The sequence below is a fragment of the Electrona antarctica genome (assembly GCF_951216825.1).
Source record: "Electrona antarctica genome assembly, chromosome: 3".
In the NCBI taxonomy this organism is placed as follows: domain Eukaryota; kingdom Metazoa; phylum Chordata; class Actinopteri; order Myctophiformes; family Myctophidae; genus Electrona; species Electrona antarctica.
In genome coordinates this window covers 29,416,028-29,441,571 of record NC_136808.1, presented here as the reverse complement: position 1 = coordinate 29,441,571, position 25,544 = coordinate 29,416,028, and the positions used below count along the sequence as shown (strand labels likewise).

The following is a 25,544-nucleotide window of genomic DNA, read 5'->3' as shown; positions in this document are numbered from 1 at the left end:
TTCCAAATCCAATTGAATTCCTCAAAAACACCAATTCGGCAGTTTAAATATGTAACGCAGTATAGCAGTTTGAAACCTGTCTGTTATCTGAAATATGTTTCCAGAACAATATACCTGTTGCATTTATGTTCTTCTTATCTTTTCTTTCTTTCTTTTTGAATGCTTTTAAAGGAAACACGTCAACCCACAGAGCCTAGTCCTTCCACGCGCCAGAATGGTACCTCCCAGTCCCGGCAGAGTAGTTCAGGAGGAATGGATTGTGTGGCCCTGGTTTTTCCCTAATGGGAATGATCGAGGGTAGCTACTGGGACGTAAGTCGGGACTTGATCATCCCGGCTGGGTCACCTGAGTGAGGGGTATGATGTTGGGAGACCCGAAACCCCGATGACCTTGGGATACATCACTGAGGATACGTCCCAGGTGCATCCATGGGATGTATTTTTGTTTTTCTATCCAACTAATAAGCAGGTTTTATATTATTAACAATAAAAACTCATCAAGACTTAACATTTTCTTTCTATTTCTATTAGCTAGATTTGTTCATTTTGGTCTTTCATTTCATATGGCGGCGGTTTTCAAATCCGCAGTGTCAGTTATATCCCGTCTCAAGATAGTTGACACAGAAGGCAGTTGCATCGTGTCCAGTCATCGTGTCCAGTCCCAAATGCAGACCTGTACAAGTTAACAAATGGACTGTGAAGATTATCAGTAATCTGGGAAATGTTTTCAATTTCTTTCCATTTTCTGCAAGGTCCCTCAACTAGAATTGTGAGCACTGTTAATGAGAATAAAACTCGAGACTTGTAAGCTGTTCTTTGTTTTACTCCTAAAAACAACATTCAAGGGACATTGGTATACAGTACTCAAGACACAAAGGTTATAACTTGTGATTAAACAGCGAAATGTCCATAAACTGTCTTTGGCTGTTTTTATTCTTCAATTATTATTATTATTATTATTATTATTATTATTATTATTATTATTATTATTATTATTATTATTATTATTATAACTTAACTATTTTAACTGGTGTTCTCAGGAACATTGCAATTTGGGAATGCACGCCTCACTTAGTTATGCAAAACACATTCTGTTTGTCTGTCAGTGTCCCTGTATTCCCATACTTATATGGAGATTTCTCTATGTCTGCTGTGTCCCTTTTATGCCCCCCCATGCCCAAATATACTAACAGTCTATGACATCAAATTGATGACATCAGCAGAATCCATATATGGGGATCGCCGAGAGTTGCGTCAATGAGGGAGCAGAAACTGAGAGCTTGAGCGCTAGTCAAGCAGAGCTGGAGTGTGACAAGTGGTTGTTTTAAATACATTGTTTTCATGGAGAGCGGCGCAAATATCTGCAATTTTAGGTATGTATGCAACATGACAACTGTTAACAAGGTATCCGAAAATAACCTGTTACATGATTGTCTTCTTTCATTTGTCTGCATCGATAATGTTTTACAAAGGTCACATAGCCGCCAGGGGCCGGCATTATAGACAGCCAGTCTAATGCCGGCCCCTGGCGGCTATGTGACCTTTGAAGTGAACGGAGATGTCGTTACTCTGGCTCCATATATGGACATGGACATACCTGTATATGTTGGCTCAGCGGTTCTGCACAACATCAATCTCCATAGGCCTATATGCCTATGGGCATAACGGTTGGATTGGCGGTTTTGGACAACCGCTTATCCAACCGACTCGACTCCGGGCAAGGCACTCCCTCAGGCCCTCTGCGACACATGACCTGACTTTCAAGTCAGTTGGACGAACGTTTCTCAAGATATGTGAACTACAAACACGCAAACATACATACTACATACCATACAGGCAGAGCGAGAGAGAGAGAGAGGGGAGAGAGAGAGAGAGAGAGAGAGAGAGAGAGAGAGAGAGACAGACAGACAGACAGACAGACAGACAGACAGACAGACAGACAGACAGACAGACAGACAGACAGACAGACAGACAGACAGACAGACAGACAGACAGACAGACAGACAGACAGACAGACAGACAGACAGACAGACAGACAGACAGACAGACAGACAGACAGACTATACAAGCATTTATAGTATGATTAAAAATACAATTATCTCAGGACTAGATAAAAAGCCAAGACAATCTCACGTTCCATTTTTTTATTTTGCTACATCAGGCTTTTCGGGAAAGGGAGCCAAAAATAAGAACATGTTCTTATTTTTGGCTCCATGCCGAAAAGCCTGATGTAGCAAAATAAAAAATGGGACGCCTCTTTTATGTTGATGTTCCATATGGACTGGAACTCGTATCAGACCTAGAAACACCTGGCTACATTGGGTATGTGTAACATGGTCCCTTCATCCTTTCCTGTAACTTATAACCTGTAGGTTATGTAGGCCTAATGACAATTACTTTTAAGGATATTTTCTATATATTTCTATATTGCATTATACTGTGATGTATTGAATATTTGTTTTATAAAGTGGTTATTGTTGTGATGTGGTCTAGTATTATGTAAGTATACCTCCTCCTAAAAAGATGGAGATGGTTGTATACAAGATTAAAGGGACTGGTACCACTGATCTGTGACTGCTCTGTGCCTGATAGTAGCAAAATAGAAAATGTGAATCTGAGATAAAGTCTTGCATTTTTTGAGGGGCGCCAGGCCAGCCCCTCCAATGCATGGCTTTTGAAGATGTTTACTTTTGGAGTGCCGCTATTTCCACTCACCTGGTGTTTTTGTTATACTGCACTAAGTATTGAATGTAGAAGGAGGTACATGTTTTACATCTCAGGACTACACTCTGATGCAAATTCAACAGGGTAAGACAACACCCATCTTCTGTACTATGACCTTAAACTATTACTGATTATTACCTCTTGGTCTTCGGACCAAAGCACGTCCTTGATTAAGTCACGATAAGACAGATAGATACAATGGTCCTTTTATCAGTGGAGTTTTCCAAAACGTCCATAAAATACAGTTTGTGTTAGTGTAGTAGATTCCCAATAACAGCCTGAACGTAGAGTTTTAGACGCAATAGCAATCATTACTTTATTTCAGACCCAGGGAGATCCATATCACAGAAAAAATAAATACATCACAGTATAAAACACATACAGTACAGTAGTAAAGAAAAGAAAAAATACAGGTTTTCAATGTCTAACATGCAGACAAGCCCGCCAATGCTTCCACAGTTTGGAAGAGAATCTATACGAACTGTATACAGGGTTAGTCAAAGCAGTAATGATGTCATTTTCTGACTCAGATGCTCTACACATAAATGTATACATCGAGTTTCTTAAAACGGCATACTCAACTGCTATACTCAACTGTAGGGATGAAGTGAGCATATATTCGTATAGTCTCAGAGCAGAGAATCATTTTGTATGTGAATATTCTACATTACCCTAAATGCCAAACTCTCCTGTCTCATGCATTATTAAATATGACTTTAAACTGAAGAATACTTGGTCAATTCCTAGGCACAGCTACTGTAGGTGTTACTTATATTTCCAATGCTTGTGAGCTTGGTGTGCAGCCTGTCTATTCCACATTTTAGGCTACCTGCAGACAAATAATTGGGCCAATACCAATTGGACCCTTCGGTTTTGGAATGCCCTTTTTAATTTAAGTTTGACGTTATATATATTATATCATCCTTTCTAAGTTGGTTATGAGGGGTTGGTCAATGATTAATAATGATTATATTATAAAACAATTAATTATACAACACTTATGAATAATGATTTACCAATAATCGAGTTTAAATGGGTCTTGTCGGGATATTCTTTTCTTTTAAATCATATTGCATTGCTGATGAAGGTGTATTTCTTAATAATCTGATACTAATCTTAAACTGTATAAGAATAGTTTAAAAGAAATGTCTAGAGATGTGTGAATAGGACAGCTGAACTCACAGTTACCTGTGAATGAATGAATGAATTACTAATGCATTTTCATTGCATGCTATGACTTTGAACCTCTCTGGATCAATTGTATACCATAACACCTAATAAACAGCGGATCATTGACTGCCACTTTTTTATCTGCAGTACAAGACACGTGCAGGAGTATATTTCTCCATCCACAATACAGCCAAGGTCATATATGGGCTCATTAGCCTGCCATTCACTCAGGGTGAATAAATCACAGTGGGTGTATCAGTAATAAGGAAGTTTACCTGCTAAGAAGTATTTTAAAGGCACTTCAGAAGTCATGTGGCTGGAGAGAAGTGCCTCCAGCATGTTCCTGTAAACCATGGTCTCATATTAACCCACATTTGATCCCTTAATATATCTACATGTGCTGAACCAGTCAACCATACCATCTCAATGCTTCCTATAAGGAGAGATGAGAGATAACGTTTTAAGTATATTATTCTTTCTTCTTTTTGTTTTTCCTTTTTTTTAATGTTGGGGGCAATTTAACCATTCGTGTATGGTTTCAGTAATGGTTGAAACTGGTCGGTGGTCTCCTTATAGGGCTTTCTAATGTAACATTATGTCCTAAACCAATAACCATTATTTTGGCTTGAGGCAAGTCTGGCGCCCTGAAGAAAGCCCAAGTGCTTCTCATTTCATATTTGACTTTGTGAGCACTTTGCATTTTCCTGGAATCTCATAACCGTGAGCATCCTGTATCTTCTGTTTTTGTAATGTTGCATGGTGTTCTATAAATGCTATCTATTATGAAATCAGATGCTTTTACTGCCCACTACAAGTCTGAGTAGTATGAGTTCACATTGACATTTTTGTGTCCCCAGTCATCATAACATATCATGCCTGAAGTAACCTTGAAACTTTTCCTGAAATCTTTCCGACTGCGTTTTTCCCTCAAGTGTAAACTTCCATGTGTCAGTTCCACGGATGATTCATAGAAAGTGGGACCCGTAGCCCTGAGAGAAGACTAACCATAGCCCCATAAACCACCACCACAGAACAATATGTGCTCTTGCCCTGCACTTCAGACAACAATATTAGTAATCAATTCTCCTGAGCTCAAGCAATGAGCATTTTTATCTCTTCTCTGGCGTTTATGACTTGGTTAATCGTTAAGCGCTTGCCTTTGTGTCCCCTGGGATGAAGCAAGGACATATTCTGACACCCCTCGTCCAGCTTCCTGAGGGTTGATCCATAGAGTTGGCCAATAGCTGCATGCCAGTGCGACAGTGCGTGGTCCGGGGACCTAGTGTATAAAGGCAGGGCATCAGGGCCAAACTCAAAACACTAAATGCGTTTGGCATGCTGGTAGCAAATTCAATGACAGAGCTTCCACTTAACATAAGTCTGACCGGATATACCTATTGATATATCTGCAGTAGATCAGTATATTGGGTAAATCATACTGTACGTGCCTACACACTTTTGTAAAATCATTGGATGGTTTAGGACTAAAGACCCCAGAGTTGTTTTATCTCTGCTGATAGGATCTGAGAACCTCCTCCAGCATTCCTGATGGAGCAGTCTAATGGAGGAGGGAATGCCAACCTGGCATACGACAGGACTGGGGATGACCCTCCGAACTACGAGGAGACCACGTTCTCTGGCAACAGTAATGGCATCTCTAATGGGGAGCACCGGACGGTGCGCCCCTCTGTGGTCAGTAAGTTTGGTCATGACACTCTAGACCGAGTGCCCAACATTGCGTTCTACCACGACGCAGGCAACGCAGGCAGCGTGAGCGCCGGACACCGGGCCGTCCGGCCATCTCTGCAGGAGCTCCATGATGTCTTTCAGAAGGTGAGGTTCTGTGTGTGTGTGTGTGTGGTGTGTGTGTGTGTGTGTGTGTGTGTGTGTGTGTGTGCGCGCGCGCAAGCTGGAGATGGACCTATCTAAGTGTGATACATTTCTACAGAGTCAGCACACTGCAAAATCCGGAGTGTTCATTTAACACCGACTGTGTAAAAATGTCCATGCAAGGGTCCATCTTTACACTCTGAGTTGAATTAACACTTTAGATTTTACAGCCTTGTGATTAATGACTATGCCCTGATATCTCAGGCTGTAGAATGTCCCAATTTCTGTACTCACACGGGCATGTGCCTTGTCTACTCTACTCCATTTACAGAAAGTGCTTCATACCTTTTTGTCTCAGACCATAGACATACTGTAGCTCATTGATTTATCTCATACTTGGAATAGTTGTGCCTGGCATTGAGTGTACTCATTCAACATAGTTACCTGTAGACAAAGAGAAGAGGAGACGTGTTGTGTAATTATATACCTCATTAAAATGTTCGGTCCCTCTAATTCCATTGACTACAGTTAAACAATAATCAACCGACATATATTCTACTCATAAACCTGAAAAACAAAGGAAGCTATAACTAAGAATAAACTGGAATTGACACACTTACCGCCGGTAGGTGTTTTATTGCACTATATTACACCTTTATACAGCTCTGTTTTGCAAGACATGAGGTTGTAGGTCATTGGTGCCTTAACTAGGCCAGACTTTAGCAATAAACAAGATTTCAGATGTCCTGCATGCACTGTATGCCTCAACAATTCTGTCCTTTAATACTATTGTTCACCAATTCATCTTGACACACACAGCCATATTGATTGACCATATTGTTACATAATAAATACTAGCAAAGACTGTATTTTCAGAAATAGAGTATTGCACAAAGCTACCTCACACCATACCCCTGACCCCAAACAGTATTTTGTTTGGTTTTGGAACCAATGGTGTGTCATAGAGACATTTAAAAAGATACCTAGTACCTTCTATCACTATTTTGAGCACATCATTATATCAAATACACTTTGATGCCTTGTAGCTTGTAGTTTGGTTATTTTAGATTTAGTTTAGTTTAGTTAGATTAGTTTATTTAAAAAAAAAAAAAGTGTTTTAATAGGGCTTAATTGTTGAAGTGCTTGAAGTGAATGAGGAGCATAATGTTGGATTCTATGTCAGTGACCTAAACACAAAACTTGTAGGTTAGGTTAGGCTGCATATTTTACATGTTTTAGTTTTGGCAGGGAAAATATTTTAATAAAGTTAAGACATCAGAAAAAAAGTTTGAAAATCACTATGTAGCCTATTCCTAATCACTGCCTATTCCTAATCACTGATGCAGTGATCGCTGTGATCACTCTATCTTTTATCCAGTGGGAAGGAGATATGAGAGGTCACACTAACTGAATCAGAGACAAGTGCACAGGAGTCAGGCTGGGGTGTAAGTCTGCCACTGTGCCACAAGGGGCCCGGAAGAAAATTACTTTCTACCGGCTTTGCACAACTAAGATCCTACAGATTTTTAGGACTACAACTTAATTTGGACATTAGAAGCCCAGGCCTCACCCCACCATGGGCCAGAGTGTCGTCGCTCTCTATGCACTCCCAATCTGAAGTCTCGGCTTGTCAGTGACAGACATTTCATGCCAGAAAACAATCTGCATAAAATAATCTTAAACTTGCTCATAATCTCCTTCAAATGAAGCACAACTACACAATATGCTGAATATAAAAATAAACATCACACTTGTGTGAAGTGAGGGGTGCTCTTAGCATCATACATCATAACATTCCAGTCAATCACTTTCAGTGTCCTCACTTTTCTATCCTCACATTCCGTGCTCAGCCAATCAAATCATCGCTATGGGGTACACACAAACACACGATGCTGGGCACAGGAGGGGCTAGCGCCCCTCAAAAATAAATAATATTTGGGAATATTTGTTTCCTTTTCCTCTTCAGTGCTACAGCTGCGTGCGTGTTGTTTAACCCATTCAGGCCTGACGTCGAAATTAAAAAAAATAAGTTTTCTAAATCATGACAATTTTCGGAAAGATTTGAGGCACATTTTAACGATTTTTCAAAAATAGCAGACCTACAAGTTCATAGCGCGCCACTCGGTGGCGCGCTATGAGCTTGTAGATCTGCTATTTTTCAATAGCTAAATTATAACAATGTTTAAAACACCAAAAGGGGTTCCCGCCCCAAAATGGGTTAATGGTTAATGTGGTTAAACGCTAACGTGACATGGATGCGTTCCAGGTCTCAATGGATTAATTGGTACGTGCCTCTCTTCTTCTGCAGAATGGACCGATCTCCGTACCAGGATTGGACACCGTGGAGGATTACGGAGAGGGGAGTGAAGGAACCCCCTCTGATGATGTGGAGTCTGCCGCCCCAAGCGAGGACAACAATAAGGGGCTAGTAAAGTTTGGCTGGATAAAGGGTGTCCTGGTGAGTTTTAGGCCAGACCACAATGTCTTCTCCTGCTTTATAGGAGCAGGGTCTCGCTGGGTGACTGTGGCTCACCCAAGAGACAACCCCTGTACAACCCACATGAATCCTATCGTTCCTATTCTGGGGCAAACATTTGGTGAAAATAGCAGATTTTCAAGCTTGTAGATTGACAATTTTCAAATTCTACACCTCCCTCCCTCTACACCAAAGAGATTTGGTGTAGAGGGAGAAGAAGGCATATGGCAGAGCACTAAGTGGTTTTTAACAGACGAGAGCTCATAAGTACTTTCTCTCGCTGGACACAGAAGTCCTGCAGATACTTACTTTTATTATTATTATCATTATTATTACAATTATTATTTTGTCTGTCTCTAGCTATCCCTCTGACTTTGGAAGTGTGTGAGATGCCTGCTAACAATTACGTACATCCCAGAGTTTCATCACCCTTTGAGATTATAGAGATGGATGTTCAGTCCGCATTTCATCTTGCTCCTCTCCCCCACCCTTAAAGTATTTAACGTTAAACACTGTAGACATTATTTGAGCCATGCATGTATCCATGTATCTGTTATTGCCTTCAACAGGTGAGATGTATGCTGAACATCTGGGGAGTAATGCTGTTCATCCGTCTGTCCTGGGTGTTTGGACAGGCAGGCTGGGGTGAGTGAGGTTTACATAGTCCTGACTCCTACACCTACAGTATGTGTTTGCTACAGAAAGAGAGATAGGTATATGTTTTGTTAAGTTGAATGACACACACGTTAGCTAGACTGAGTAACACAAAGATGCTGGCTGATGGTATGAACTTAAATAGTACTCGTAGAAGTGAGATTACTTGAAAACTACTCAAGTACTACTACAACAGTAAGACATCTTAAAGACAACTGTCAGTTTTGTGGTCAAAGAGAAAGAAAGAAAGAGATTTTTTTGCACTGCACTCAAGTGTCAAGTGTCATTTACGCAATAAAAAAACTCTTGCGAAATACAGTTGAATATATTCTACCAACCAATCCACCCGTCTCCAATTCAGCGATATTCTCTAAAGTGGTGGACATTTTTTCTTCCAAACCTTTCTAACTCCAGTACAATATCCTCCTGCCTGTGACATAACCGCATTAATGTAGGTTACACTGTAAGTATTGCCTTTCAAAGAGCACAATAATTCAGGGCCTCCCAACTGTGGTTGAAAGACCACTGATGGCCTGCGGCCAAGTTGCTAATGGTACACGACGCAACGGAAAGGGGTTTAATTTAATTTTATATATAATATTCACATCCATTATGTATCTGTAGGATTGCTGCTCTCAAACCGATTTCTCACTGATACAGTATCTCTCACTACCACTTTGTTGTGATACTTAAGAATACAATAATCCCGCCGGTTCGAGTCCCGATCCCGACGATCTTTGCTGCGTGTCTTCCCCCTCATCTCTCTCCACGTTTCCAATGCATTGTGCATGACTCAATATTAACATTAACATGCAAGACACACATGTTACAGAATACTATGACAACATTCAGGCCTGGACATAGACAATAGACATGTTGGATATGAAATTATCCCAAACTAGTACAGTCCCTCTGATTACCGAATAGTTATTCAAAAATCTACTTGAGATAATGTTTAGTTACTGATTTTAGTATACTAAATGTGTGTCCTACTGCTGAATAATAAGATGGCTACTCATGTATAATGGCAGGACTAAGCAAGTAACCCTAAGAACACTCGCTCTATCTGGAAAGGTCTAAACAACTCCACTCCTTCTATGAACCTAACGTGGTTCCCCACTAAGTTCAACTCCATGGGCCAAGTTCATTTCATGCCAATAGTGTTGTCAGGGGCAAGAATCCTTTCACGCATTCAAAGAATAGACAGAGCCCATATGTTTGGGTTGGGGTTGTGGGTATAAAGCAAAGCCAGGCGACAAGACGCAGGGTGGGTGGGGGGTTACTGTATATTCTTCTAGTGCACAGCAGGGAGTGACTGTACTGGGTCAGTCTCAACTGAAGGCTAGCCTCCTTATGTCTGAGGTGAACCTACAGGATGCTCTAAAAAAACAAAAAAATGACCTCAATGTACCAAAAATATACTCAGATGGGAGTCAGCGCTCTAAAAGTACGTAGGAGTGTGTGTGTGTGTGTGTGTGTGTGTGTGTGTGTGTGTGTGTGTGTGTGTGTGTGTGTGTGTGTGTGTGTGTGTGCGTCCATGCGTGGGTGCGTAAGAGAAAGAGAGAATCAGACACACACACACACACACACACACACACACACACACACACACACACACACACACACACACACACACACACACACACACACACACACACACACACACACACACACACACACACACACACACACACACACACACACACACACACACACACACACAGGCAGACACAGGGGGAGAGAGAGATTGCTTAAAAACCTGTTGATAAGCTAAAGCTTTGTTCACAGAGAGTTAAAGGACAACTTTTTTTCAACCAAGGTTCATGTTTTAGGTTGTTATTAGAGAAAGTAAAGGGTGAGTGTATTTTTGAGTGGTGCAACCACTCCAAGGAACAGCAATGTCCGTGTTAACCTATGTGACTATGTATGTGACTATGAGTACCAGTAGGGGCAAAAGTGGCGCTGTTGTGCCAGAAACAGAGAGAGAGAGATAGTGCTGCACTGTTGCCTGCTAATGAGAGAGAGAGGGGTAGGGGGAGGGGGGAGAGGGGAGTTGCACCACTCAGTTCACACGGGTGTGATTTCTTTTTCATTTGCTGCTTTCTTTCGTTTTAGGGATTTTAGCTGTTTTTGACAGGGGGGCAGGGGCATTCGAGCATGGGGCTAAATATGTATTTCTTTACAAAATGTTATAGCGATTTATTTTTTGTATTATTTACTATAGTGCTACTAGACCCCAAGAAATTACATCTGGCCACAAAAGATCACAAGATCTACTGAATGTGTCAAACTGACTATAACACACAGTGTGGCTTCCCCCAGTAGGCTACCTTCACATTCAGTAGATCCTGTGATCTTTTGTGGCCAGATGTAATTTCTTGGGGTCTAGTAGGACTATAGTAAATAATTAAAAATATAAATCGCTATACAATTTTGTAAAAAAAAAAATACATATTTAGCCCCATGTTCGAATGCTGCAAGAAAGCAGCAAATGAAAAAGAAAAAGAAAACACTCATCTTTTACTTTCTCTAATAACAACCGAAAACATGAACCTTGGTTGAAAAAAACTAAAGTTGTCCTTTAAGCAATTTTGAGATGCACAGAGAAGCCACTGGCAGCAGATATATAGGGTCCAGGTAGAGCAAATTGCTGCATGTTATTATTGTCTCCAAACTTCTAGAACACTTTGTCTTGGGAATTGGCAATGTGGGCCAATCGCAGCTCCACTGACATTTTCAAGGTGTTCAAGGTGACTATTTGGAGGAGGCACTTAGGACAGTATTTCGCAAGAGTTTTTTTATTGCGTAAATGACACTTAACACTTGAGTGCAGTGCAAAAAAATCTCTTTCTTTCTTTCTTTCGCTAGAAAATATTTTCTGATTTGTTCTCACACATTTCTTTACAGGTCTGGGAATTGTGGTCATTGGTCTCAGCTGTGTGGTGACCACTCTCACCGGCCTATCCATGTCTGCCATCTGCACCAATGGAGTGGTCAGAGGAGGTGAGCCATGGCCAACACGTCAAACAATGTCACAATAAGGGTGTCTTCACAAACTGCAATCACAGACCTTAAAAAACTAAACAAAAAAACTATGATGACATTTTGTAGTATTTCAAGCTCAATGACATTTTTATGATAACATGCCCAAAATAGGGAGCAAAATAGGGTTAATGTGGTTTTGGTTTAAGACAGTTTTTGCTTTTCATATTTTCAGTACAGGACAGTAAGTGAGGGGTAGGGAGGAGGGGTGACACACAACAAAATCCTGAACTTTTTGGACTTGTGGTAGGGAGTACTTTATAGGAATTTCAACTAATTGGTGTCTACAGCATTTGAAAATCTTTTACAGGGAAAACACAACAGCCAGCAGTAGCACATTGTAGTGTACAGTAGATTAAACTTACAACCTACACCCAGACACCACCTAATTCAAGCCTTCTCTGCTTTATAGCGGCGGTGGCTCAGGGTTAGAGTGACCGGATGGTAACCACAAGGTTGCCAGTTCGAACCCGGGCTCCCCCAGAGTTAGTGTCCTTGAGCAAGACACTGAACCCCTAATTGCTCCTGATGTGCTGGTTGGTGCCTTGCATGGTTTCCGCCGCCATCGGTAGGAATGTGTGTGTGAATGGGTAAATGTAATGCACAATCTCTGTAAAGCGCCTTGGATAAAGGCACTATATAAATGCACCATTTACCATTCATAGCACTCTTTGCTCTTCCTGACATTAACTCAATAATAGGCTGATTATTCATCTGTGTGTGTGTGTGTGTGTGTGTGTGCGTGCGTGCGTGCATGACTTCAGGAGGAGCTTACTACCTGATATCTCGCAGTTTGGGCCCAGAGTTTGGAGGCTCCATTGGTCTAATCTTCGCATTCGCAAATGCTGTTGCTGTGTCCATGTACGTGGTGGGATTCGCAGAGACCGTGGTGGATCTCCTCATAGTATGTGAGCTTTGAATTGGTCTGCTATATGGTGGAAAAAACTTAATGTATCAATAATACTGCAATATAGAAATACTTCTAGTAGAAGTACTTACTAGTAGAAGTACTACTCATTATGCAGAATGTCCGGTTTCAGGTTTTCAAATGTATACAAATCTTTTGAAAATAGCAGATCTACAAGCTCACAATCGCGCATTGTGAGCTTGTACATTGGCTATTTTCAAATGGCTGAAATGTATATAGGGCTTATTTGGATCCGAGATGTAGTCGAGTAGAAGTAAAAGTATTGGAAATTGGACATAACCCAAGTAAAGTGCAAATACCTCAAAATTCTGTCTGTCTGTCTGTCTGTCTGTCTGTCTGTCTGTCTGACCGACCATCATGCTGTTCTCAGGACAACAACGCCATCATGGTGGATCCCTTGAATGACATCAGGATCGTGGGGTGCATCACGGTGGTGTTGCTGCTGGGCATATCACTTGCTGGGATGGAGTGGGAGGCCAAGGTGAGGTGGATGTGCGCACGCACACGTGCACACACGCACACACACACGTGCGCACGCACGCATGCACGCACGCACGCACGCACGCACGCACGCACACACACACACACACACACACACACACACACACACACACACACACACACACACACACACACACACACACACACACACACACACACACACACACACACACACACACACACACACACACACACACAGTAAAAGTAAAAGTGCACTGCAATGCGGAACTAGTCTGTTACAAGTAAAATTCCGGAATTCTAAATGTACTTGAGTAAAAGTACTAACGTATTATTGGCATCAAAATGTACTCAAAGTACAACAAGTAAAAGTACTCATTATGCAGAATGTCCCATTTAAAGTTTTCAAATGCATAGAAATCCTTTGAAAATTGCAGATACAAGCTCACAATGCGTCGCATCGTGAGCCTGTAGATCGGCTATTTCCAAATTGTGTATAGGGTAGAAGTGGTTAATGTATGGAAGTGGTTAATGTATGTTTTGTAATAATGATAAAAATATACAAAGTAACTAGTAAGTAAAGTTTTCAAATAAATGCAGTGGAGTAGTAGTAGAAGTATTGTAAATACTAAATATGTAAAAAATAAAAATGTTACTTAAGTACAGTATAAGTTAATGTACTTACTTTACACCACTGCATCTGAACAATACCCCCGCCTTCCCACAACAGGCTCAGATTGTACTACTGATTGTCCTGCTGGTGGCCATAGTCAACGTCTTTGTGGGAACGGCCATCCCTGCAACGGAGGCGAAGAAATCTCAAGGCTTCTTCAATTATGATTGTAAGGACACTCTATACTATCCTACATAAACGCAGACACTACTGGACTCTGTTACATTCTCTTACTGTCTATCCCCATCAACGTTCTCTGCCGACTTCTTTTTCACACAGCAAAGATATTCATGGAAAACTTCACTCCGAACTTCGATGATAAAGAAACGTTTTTCTCAGTTTTTGCCATCTTCTTCCCTGCTGCTACCGGGATTCTGGCCGGAGCAAACATCTCTGGTGATCTGAAGGTATCTTTTTTTAACTGGTTAAGAGCGACTGATTCCCTTATCTCATATATATATATATATATATATATATATATATATATTCACATACCTTCAGACTCAGAGGACAAAATAAAATGTGCACTCTTGGAGAAATTGGCAATATTGCAAAAATACTCAATACAACATCATACAGTTGTTTATAAGCCACTGTATGAATATGATGGTTGGTATAAAGCCAGCCCAGTGCTAACCCAGATGTGTGTAATTATTTTACAGGATGCCCAGGCAGCCATTCCTAAAGGCACACTACTAGCCATCCTCATCACAGGCATCACCTACCTGGTTGTGGCGCTCTGTGTTTGTAAGTACAATATTGAAGAGAGATTCAGCTCTGGTCAGCTGGGTAGATAGTAGATACTGTACCATTTGCTATTCTCGTGTATTGAATATAAATTTTATGAAGCTACCGATTGTTGTGGTACAACATGTAATGGCTCTGAATGTCATATATTGATTTTATGTTGAGAAATGAGTCCCATGTAATGTGTCTGTCCTCCTCTCTGACTGGTCAGCTGCCTGTGTTGTCCGAGAAGCCACAGGGAACACAAATGACAACATCACTGGTTCAATACAATGTAATGGCACTTTGACGGCTGCTTGTGAGCTGGGGTATGACTTCTCCTCTTGTCTGGAGCCGAATGTAGAATGCAAGTTTGGCTCGATGAACAACTTCCAGGTACCGAACCTAAAAGCCTGAAAATAAATAAATAAATACATTAAATTTAAAAATCTAAGTTCTGATGAAAGGCAGCAGCAGAAAAAGTGATCCAGGTTCATCCACTGTTGTTTTGTTTGTTTGTTTGTTTTTCCAGGTGATGACCATGGTGTCAGGGTTTGGCCCCCTCATCATCGCTGGAACCTTCTCTGCCACCCTCTCCTCAGCCCTTGCCTCTCTCGTCAGTGCTCCCAAAGTTTTCCAGGTCAGTCTGACGCACCAAGTATCACTGTGGAGGAAACTTAAAGGCGATCTATACAACTGCTGCCACAGGGTACAGTCAAAGAGCAAAATACACGAATGATGTTCCGCTACTAACCCATGCTCCTTTGTCTCCCTTCCTCTTTCAGGCACTGTGCAAAGACAACATCTACACGGCCCTCCACTTCTTTGCCAAGGGTCATGGCAAGAACAACGAGCCAATCCGTGGCTATATCCTCACTTTCATCATTTCTGTAGCCTTCATCATCGTTGGTTAGTATAATTACTTTTTGCTGTCTGAGACTTCATTTGTAGGGTGTCGTCTCAATGCCGTCCTTTCTGACACCTGTCTGTGTGTGTATTCTATTGCAGCTGATCTGAACACTATTGCTCCCATCATTTCCAATTTCTTCCTGGCGTCGTATGCCCTCATCAATTTCTCCTGCTTCCACGCATCCTATGCCAAGTCTCCAGGTAGGGCTAAAGAGTCACGGTCTCTCTCAAAATACCCTTTTCAGCAGTCCACGGTTTCTGACTACCTTCTCTCTTCTGTGATGCATTTACTAGGATGGAGACCGGGGTACAAGTACTACAACATGTGGTTGTCTTTAATTGGGGCAGTGCTCTGCTGTGGAGTTATGTTTGTCATCAACTGGTGGGCCGCTCTCATCACATACGGCATCGAAATCCTTCTTTATATCTACGTTACTGTCAAGAAACCAGGTGAGTTGAGCATGCAAGTCCAAAGACATACACAGGTCTGCGTAGTTCTGCATTTGCATTCATGTGTTTCACTTGCTACCTCCAGATGTGAACTGGGGCTCATCCACGCAAGCGGTGACATTTGTGAGCGCAGTGGGCAATGCTCTGTCTCTTTCTGGAATAGACGACCATGTTAAGAATTTCAGGTATATATATGAATCTGAATTGCCTCATTATGGGTACAAGTTCAGCACAACAACTATATTTGAAGTCCTGCGTGACCTTGTAGAACACTGCTATTTCTTTTTTAAGGCCTCAGATAATGGTACTGACAGGTGCTCCCAAGCTCAGACCAGCTCTCCTAGACCTGGCTACCTCCCTCTCAAAGGACTACGGACTATGTATCAGTTGTGAAGTGTTTGTGGTAAGGCCATTCATGTGATTTTGGAGATGCAAATGTTACACGGTACCTAACAGCTCCAGTATATTATCACTGTCGTAAAAGCAGCCAGTATAGCCTAAACCTAACCACAAATCTTCATTCAAATGTCAACCTTCAATTCAAATCAAGGGTTCGGTTTCAATGCACAGAATAATTTATTTGGGTCTGTGACTCAAAAACAATTATACTGTATACAGTACAAGCTAATATCAAGAGCAGTGGATAGAAATGTCAAATGTCTGGATGTCTCAAAGGTCATTTATACTTGTGTTGTGAGATCTGCTATTTTTGGTGCATGACACGGTACCAATAGTACAAATTGGGCATATATGGCTCGTACACACTGCACGATATTTGCTGCGATTATGCTGTCGGGGAGATTGGGGGCTCGCCGACAAAACTCCCAATCTGACGCAAGATTGGGCTTTGATCGCCAAGTTTTTGCTCGCTGTGTGAAAGGAGCTGCGAGAAGATCCAGCGCAGATAAAAGCGTTCGCCGATGCTGTATCGGGTCTGGATCGCATCTTGGTGAACTCTTGCAGTGTGTTATCCCTAGTCGGCGACCAATCGTTTAGTGTGAAAGCCACAAAGACATAATGACAGCTGATTTAAAAAAAAGACTCCTGTAGTGTGAAATACATAACGATTTGATGACTCGCCGACAACTTTAAAACTCCTACAGTGTGTAGGGGCCATTAGGCAGAGGGCAAAGGGTTCAGACCAATGTAAAAGGTGATGTTACTGGTGGGTGTTGTTTCTCTAATTCACACGCGCACACACACACGCACACGCACACGCACACACACACACACACACACACACACACACACACACACACACACACACACACACACACACACACACACACACACTGTGACCTCTACAGGGCCCGAGATCAGAAGTCCTCCAAGAGATGAATGAAGGCATGGAAAATCATCAATTATGGCTGAACAAGAACAAACGCAAAGCATTCTATGCTGCCGTGTCCTGTGACCAGTTTAGAGAGGGAGCGGATAGTCTTCTTCAGGTTAGTAGAATTATTTTATATCATCACATTTATATAATACAATTGTTGATTTATTGGTTTTATTTTTTCTTGTTGCAATGTCAAGGAGCCAAAACCAAAGTATATGACTCTCTTATATTTGATAGACAGAAACATCATGATCTAAGTGTAAAACACCGCAATTGTACTGCAACTTACAACTTAAATGGTATACTACAAAAGAAGTACAAATATTTAGAATTAATTTTACATTACATTCTGCCAGTTTTGCTGCAAGAGAGATGTTCGACTTGAACCCAATTTTAATAACTTCCTAGTGCCAACCCAGAAAAATGCTATGAAAACCTGCATCTCCCGTTAGTCACGCCTCCATATATGGTCACGCCTCGTGACATCACGCCTCCATATATGGCCATCTCCATATATGAAGATCATGACACTGACCTCATCCAACCCTGGATAACCATACATGGAGAAGACTGGATCATCACCTAGATCTGCATATATGGAGCCAGCCAGCAACTCTACATCTGACCTCAAACCCTTAGATCTCCATATATGGAGTTGACCTGTTCTGACAGTCCATATGTTGATCCTCCCTCACCCGTCCTTCCTGTTCTGACATTCCATATTCTGATCTGACCTCATCAAACCCTGTACACACAGGACACGCTCCATATATGGCCAGTACAGAATTCATTCCATATGTTGATCTGACCCAAAGCGCTCGCCCAGCAGTCTGCCGTCTGCTGTCACCCAGGCGGATGCGTGCAGCCGTGCACGCGGCCTCGACCCTTTAGGGCTTCTCGCCCTCAGGGCGTCTTACTGGTATATATTATACTTTATTGCAGTGTGACAATTCTGGCCTAGATCAGTGTGAGCAGTCTGGCCAAGGCAATAGGAAGATGAGAAGAGAGTTAATTAGGAAGAAGTGGAGAACAGTCTTATGGCCCTGGCAATCACACTCTGTAGATAAGGCCTTGGTTCATTGTCAGGATTGCTTACTTCAAACACGGCGGAAGATTAAACGCTATAATTGATTAACACATTAGGCCCTTGGAAACAGACAGAGACAGAGAAACACATCTGCCGAGTGATCTGAAGAAACGTCACGCAGTAAAACAGATTTGAGGCTCATTCTTGTCTTGGGCATCATGATTTTTTTTTAAATAAATGCATTATATATATGGGGTCTGTGTTGCTTTGGCTTTGGTTAAATTAGTCTAGTTTGATGTTCATCTTTATGCTCTCTTTCCTTATAGGCTTCTGGCCTGGGTCGTTTGAAGCCTAACATCTTAATGACAGGATTCAAGAGAGATTGGAGGACAGCTGATGCCAAGGAAGTGCAGTCCTATGTGGGAGTGCTACAGTAAGCACACACACACACACACACACACACACACACACACACACACACACACACACACACACACACACACACACACACACACACACACACACACACACACACACACACACACACACACACACACACACACACACACACACACAGGCTTGCACTTTAATGACAGACAGGTAATTTACTGCAGAATGTACGCTTGTTGCTGTGCTGAGCTAGTAACGTGTTTGCCTCTTCCTTCTCTGCCAGCGATGCCTTTGACTATGAGTATGGAACGGCCGTGCTACGGATGAGCCAGGGACTTGATATGTCCCACATTGTAGAGGCAGAAGGTAGGCATGAACTATGACTTCTTCCCTTATGCATACTGCAACATGTTCTATATACTGTACATATATGAATGTAAAATTAATAATGCTCCCTCTCGTTTAATTTAATTTTCATACAGTTTAGATGTTTTACTGTTGGGGGTTTACAGTTGGTGGAAAATAATTAGCGATCAACTTTATTTTGCTATCACGTGTGTAAAGTAAGACTGCGATGCATTGTGTGACCTTGTAGATCCGCTATTTTGGGAGCGCGATACCCATGCACAACTAAGTATAACTCAAGCTTTAGATATCATGCAAGATGACGTTTTTTGGGATACACCAAATCTTCCTACTCATGGCAAATAAATTAACAAAAAAAGACAAATAAGTATTAATAGCGCCAGTGCATATTTGTTAATAAATATGTAGCTATATGATTATATTACTATATTATGATTATGAATTGAATACATAGGACCACAATGGAAACAAGCCATCAAGGCTTTTTGCGTTATCAACTTATCACTTTAGCATTTCTTGCTAAGTATTCAATCAAAACTATTAAATGATGCACATGATCTCTGCAATGTATGTTTTGTAATAATTATCAAAATCTGCAAAGTAACTAGTAACTAACGTTTTCAAATAGTTCTAGTGGAGTAAAAGTACAATATTCGCCTCTGAGATGTAGTGGAGAAGTATAGTAAAAGTACGATATTTGCCTCTGAGACGTAGTGGAAATATGCCACATGTGACAGTGATTTTACCTTTTGTCGTCTATCTTCTAAAGAAAGCATTAACGTTTACTTATGATGACACACCAAACTAATCAAATAATGTACTACCATCACTATTTTCATCCACAACTGACTTCTTTCAACATAACGTTAATATTAACAAAGAACATCTTATCTAAGAAAAACAGAAGTCATCTAATCAACCATCAGCTTAACATATGCTTTCTTGTTGACAACGCAAGTCAATTGACAAAGATAACATTGATAAGGCAGGGTTCTTTGATACTTAGATTATACATAAACAGATAAAGGTCAAGCACGTGTGAGATAAGCTCATGCTAAAATTACTACTGAATTGGAGTATTTGAACTTAGTTAAACTTTGGTTGAAACCACCATAAGCATTCTGACTAACTTTACCAGCGTAATACAGGTAACATGTAGCTTTATACGCTGCATTAACTGCTTTTGATTTTACTGAATGATAGCTAGAGAACTACCACGGAGTCAGAAGAGAGCAAGACAGGTCATTTAATTAATTAATTATTCCAAACTACTTTTTGTCACCCCGTAGAGGAGATGCTGAAAGCTGCACAGGAGAGTGAGGCTTTGGAGAATGAGTTAAGTGGGCCTAAAAAAAGAGGAATATTCCGGAAGTCCAGGAACCAATCTACAGTGCTCACTACCAGAGGTATCATCCACCATACACCTATGTTTAAATGTTAATTGCTTTACAATTAACAGAAGCTTTAATCTGGCGACATTAGTAAATTAAATATACCTTCTAGGATTTACTATGCAGAGGAAGACATAATCGATCCCAACAGTTTGTAAATGCAATGTGCATGCATATACACACACTCACACAGACACATTCAGAGATTAAAATAGGGTGCATTTTGCATCCCATAATGCAGTTTATAGTTAAGGGACGCAATAAAACAACGACCTCTGCATCTACGGGATGCACTACTGTACTGTTTTTATTCTAGTTTATTTTGCTAGCTTTAGTTATAATAATAATTTCTTCTTTTGTTCCGTCTACATGAATATAACCACATTATAACCATATAAAATGAAATGGGAGTTAAATGCTGCAATTTGTAAAAATGGCAAAATATGACTCCTAACGTTGTTGAAGTGGGACTCATAAAATGTCCCTGGGACTCATCTAAAAGACCATCCCTGTATCCCGGGACTCATTACATTGAAAACCTATTTACATCACTGCACATTCTATACTTCTATACAGAGAGAGAGAGAGAGAGAGAGAGAGAGAGAGAGAGAGAGAGAGAGAGAGAGAGAGAGAGAGAGAAAGAGAGAGAGAGAGAGAGAGAGAGAGAGAGACATTCTATACAGAGCGAGAGAGAGAGAGAGAGAGAGAGAGAGAGAGAGAGAGAGAGAGAGAGAGAGAGAGAGAGAGAGAGAGATTCTATACAGAGCGAGAGAGAGAGAGAGAGAGAGAGACACACACATTTATTTGGATACCTCTCTTCATCTTGAATCACAATTTGAGTTGTAATCAAATCTAGTAGCCCATACAAAGATGAGGATGCAATTCAATAATGGTTCTGCTAGTGCCCTATGAGCACACACACACACACACACACACACACACACACACACACACACACACACACACACACACACACACACACACACACACACACACACACACACACACACACACACACACACACACACACACACAATTTACAATTTACAATTTACAATTTAGGCATTTAGCAGACGCTCTTAATCCAGAGCGACTTACAATAAGCAAGAACAAAAAGCATGGGAATACATCACATATGTAAAAATGCATTTATCGCGAAACATGCGTAAGCTAAGAACGTGACTAGAACATATCTATATAATGACACTATACATATAAACTATAACTAGAACATATCTATATAATGACACTATACATATAAACTACACATATATGCTATACTATGCTGTACATATGCTGTACATACACACACACACACACACACACACACACACACACACACACACACACACACACACACACACACACACACACACACACACACACACACACACACACACACACACACACACACCTTGCATCTTGGCCAGACTGTGATGGTACTAGTATATTTTATACATACTAATCATTGGAACATTAGGAAATGGCTCTTCCAGATTATGTAGTTATGCTTAATGTAATGTATGCTGTAGCAGGACAAAGTATAAATTATGCTTCAGTTCTAAATGCTTTTGTCTGCTTGTTGTTCTATTGTACTCTCTATCCTCTGCATTAAACTCCCTCCAACCACCCTGTCTGTCTCCAACAGTGTCAGTGTGCAGTCCTCCTACACCACAGGCGACTAAGTTGAACGAGAAGATGACGGAGCAGAGTACTCAGTTTAAGACGAAACAGCCCAAAGGCACCATTGATGTGTGGTGGCTGTTTGATGATGGAGGTAGGCTTTGGTACCATTTCAGGCACACCTATGTCATTTAACACACCATTGCAGATTGCCATCCAATATTAAAGCTACAGGCATTTCAAAAGAGCAGTCAAGGGGCGTGGTTGTGCCGAGTTGCCCTACCAGGTGCTCAGTCAGAAAAGATCAAGGTTTTTTATGCATTATTATGGTTTTCTTTCTACTGTAGGCTATACTTAAAGCTGCAATCTGGAATTCGTTTTAAGGAATGAACGTTATTCTAACCAAACTGTTTGTACAGTATGTTAATACAATATCTGCAGTGGTGCGAGGTGGTCTCCCTATACTTCCATTGGGAAATGTAGACATTGGAATTGGGCGGGGCATCTACTGGTCCACAAGTAGAACTGCTTGAAGCTCATGATTGCAATATCTCCAATGGCCAAGCAGGGACTGTCTCTTGAATGAGGGTTAGAAATTGTGTCTCTCATTCGGGATAAGAGACACATCGTTCATAACATTTGGATAGTTCATAAAATGTACAGATTTCAGCTTGAATTGACTGGGATCCCACAATGGAAATAAAAAATGTACAGTGGGCAATCCCCGTAGTATAAACAAAATGTATTGTGTACACTCTGAGAGTTAAATTAACACAAGGAATCCAAATCTGTCTCATCCTTGTTGTCTCCTCCTACAGTTCTTCTAAGGTGATCAATGGCGTCCTGATGAATACAAAAAAGGACTATACTTGATAAATGCGAATGGAGAAAAGAAAGGTTTATTCCTAAACCTTATCAACGTGTTATTGATAAGAAACAATTTGTCTCTGTCGTTCTCAGGCCTGACACTGCTGCTGCCCTACATTCTCACCACCAGGAAGAAGTGGAAGGACTGTAAATTGAGAATCTTCATCGCAGGGCAGCCTGGAAGTAGTGAGGAAGACAAAGCGGAGTAAGTGCAAGAACAAATCACTTTAATTCCCTACACTGTCAAATCTTTAACTTTGAGAGGGTACAAATAGATAAATGAACACTGGGGATTATACTGTGTCAAATTGGAAAATAAATCAGTATATGCATGCTTCATGAAGCAGAGCCCATAAACTACCAAAACCATGTTATAGGAACTGTTCACATTTAACAATGAATTATGTACGAACGTAATTTATACCCGTATGTGTGTGATTCTTTGTTCCTTCAGGATGAAGTTACTGCTGAAGAAGTTTAGAATTAAGTGTGATGACATCAACGTTATTGATGACATCCACGTCAAACCACGCTCTGAAAGGTAGGGTTTTCTTCTTTCTTTCAGTGTGGCGCTGACGAGACATCACGCGGATCAATCTAGTCCTATGAAGTACTCCGTCACACACTCTGTGAGGAGGGGATTCTCCACATTCCACACTGCTGAGACACTTAAAAGTTGTAGATCAACACAGCTAATATATTGATCCTGGTTGAAAATAACAATATACTAGACATGATTACCGTAAAAAGAAAGAACTGTTAATATTTCCCAGCGTCAGCTCAAATATCGATCTCCTTTTGCCAGCTCTAAAGTCTTGGATGACATGATTGAGCCCTTCCGTTTGCATGAGGGGTCTAAAGCTGACGCTGAGGCCTTGAGGCAAGAATACCCGTGGAAGATCTCTGATGAAGAGCTGAACACCTTTGACGAGAAGGTAAACACACACTTACAGATTTCCATGTGTGTGTATATATATATATATATATATATATATATATATATAGAGAGAGAGAGAGAGAGAGAGAGAGAGAGAGAGAGAGAGAGAGAGAAATGAAAAAACAACGTACTGTTCCTACTTTACAGACTGACCTCCAGCTGAGACTGAATGAATTGCTTCAGGAAAACTCCAGATCGGCCAACCTAATTATTGTGTAAGTACAGCATAATGCAAACGCAGAAACATTGAATGGAAATGGGCAGAACCAGGCACACACTGATCTAAGAACTCAGAAAACTGCACAAAAATGCACATTCTTTTTGCCCTTAATATTTATTCTATAGTTTTCTGGTACAACTGAGAATTATTAAATTACTTATTGCCTATTGTTCTCTCTCTCTTAATCTCTGCAGGAGCATGCCCATCGCTCGTAAGGAATCTGTTTCTGACTACCTCTACATGGCTTGGCTGGACATTCTGACCAAAAACCTTCCACCCACGTTGCTCATTAGAGGCAATCACAAGAGTGTGCTTACCTTCTACTCCTGAGCATTTCATAAGCTGAACAGCAAACTATTGGCACTCAAGCTGAGCTTGCTGGATATGATATATCGGCTCATATCACACAACAGCCCATATCATAACAATGGACTATGGTCGTTGATGATGTTATCTATCCAGATGATGTAATCTACCATACTGAAACACACAATATTTGTGGTTAGGTGTTTTTGAGTGTGTTTCTACTTTCTAAACATAATCGTAGGTTCCCTTTGATAAGAAAATAATGCAGTATCATAGAGAGAAAAAATATCCAATGGTTTTACTCACAACCACACTGTGCAACCATTTTGAGTGCCTTTTTGACTGTATAGTTTAGTATAAGTAGGAATACAAGTGTATTCAATACATTTGTAATGGCTTCAGATGGCATATTGTATATAAAAAAGTAATGTTTTTTTTGTTGGTATACCTTATATTCCGTCTATTCATAAACTCATGTCTGACATCTAAATTAAAACTTGTTTGCATAAAAGCACTCCACAATGTGACTATTGCCAATGTTGCGACACGGACATTGTGGGCAAGACACTCTTTCTCAGCATTTGTATTGGGCTATTATATAAAAGAAAGGGTGTGTAAAATTGTCTTTGCACACGATGAGAAATGGCGTCTTGTCCAAAAAAAACCTGTATGGCAATAATAGTCCATTTGGAGTGCTGTCCTTCTTTATCATTATTAACAACTACACAAGCACACAGTTTTCAAGTTAGAATGAAGTTGAGTGTGTTGTATATAATTATTTGTTTGCATAACTTTTCTAAACCGTCAGGTTTCACTCTGAATATCCTGGGAGGATGTCAATAAATGTACAACCCGATTCAGACAGTGGAGTTTCATGAACGTTCCAGTTTAATGCCAGAGTATAATCAAGAGAATTAATCTATGGACATATCTTGGTTTTTGTGCCAAGAGACAGATATGTTGATACTAATGCCATCATACTGTACTTAGAATGTCTCTGTACATAGAATGTGTCTGTCAGGTAGTCTGTTGAGGTGCCAA

The 25,544-nt window shown here is 40.8% G+C and overlaps 1 protein-coding gene across 1 annotated transcript; it reads left to right on the top strand.

Moving 5' to 3' along the window:
• Positions 1-5,441: 5,441 nt before the first annotated feature.
• On the top strand, positions 5,442-24,527 carry slc12a1 (solute carrier family 12 member 1; the record flags this gene model as incomplete). Its single annotated transcript, XM_079496283.1, has 26 exons — positions 5,442-5,726; positions 8,032-8,181; positions 8,769-8,844; positions 11,761-11,856; positions 12,660-12,799; positions 13,194-13,304; positions 14,013-14,124; positions 14,235-14,362; positions 14,618-14,702; positions 14,914-15,077; positions 15,214-15,321; positions 15,467-15,590; positions 15,690-15,791; positions 15,885-16,040; positions 16,126-16,225; positions 16,332-16,443; positions 17,348-17,488; positions 18,730-18,836; positions 19,077-19,159; positions 20,449-20,565; positions 22,199-22,327; positions 23,134-23,245; positions 23,495-23,581; positions 23,846-23,975; positions 24,125-24,192; positions 24,392-24,527. The coding sequence occupies 26 exons, from the start codon at positions 5,442-5,444 to the stop codon at positions 24,525-24,527; spliced, it is 3,159 nt and encodes a 1,052-aa protein (XP_079352409.1).
• Between the last annotated feature and the right edge of the window lie 1,017 nt (positions 24,528-25,544).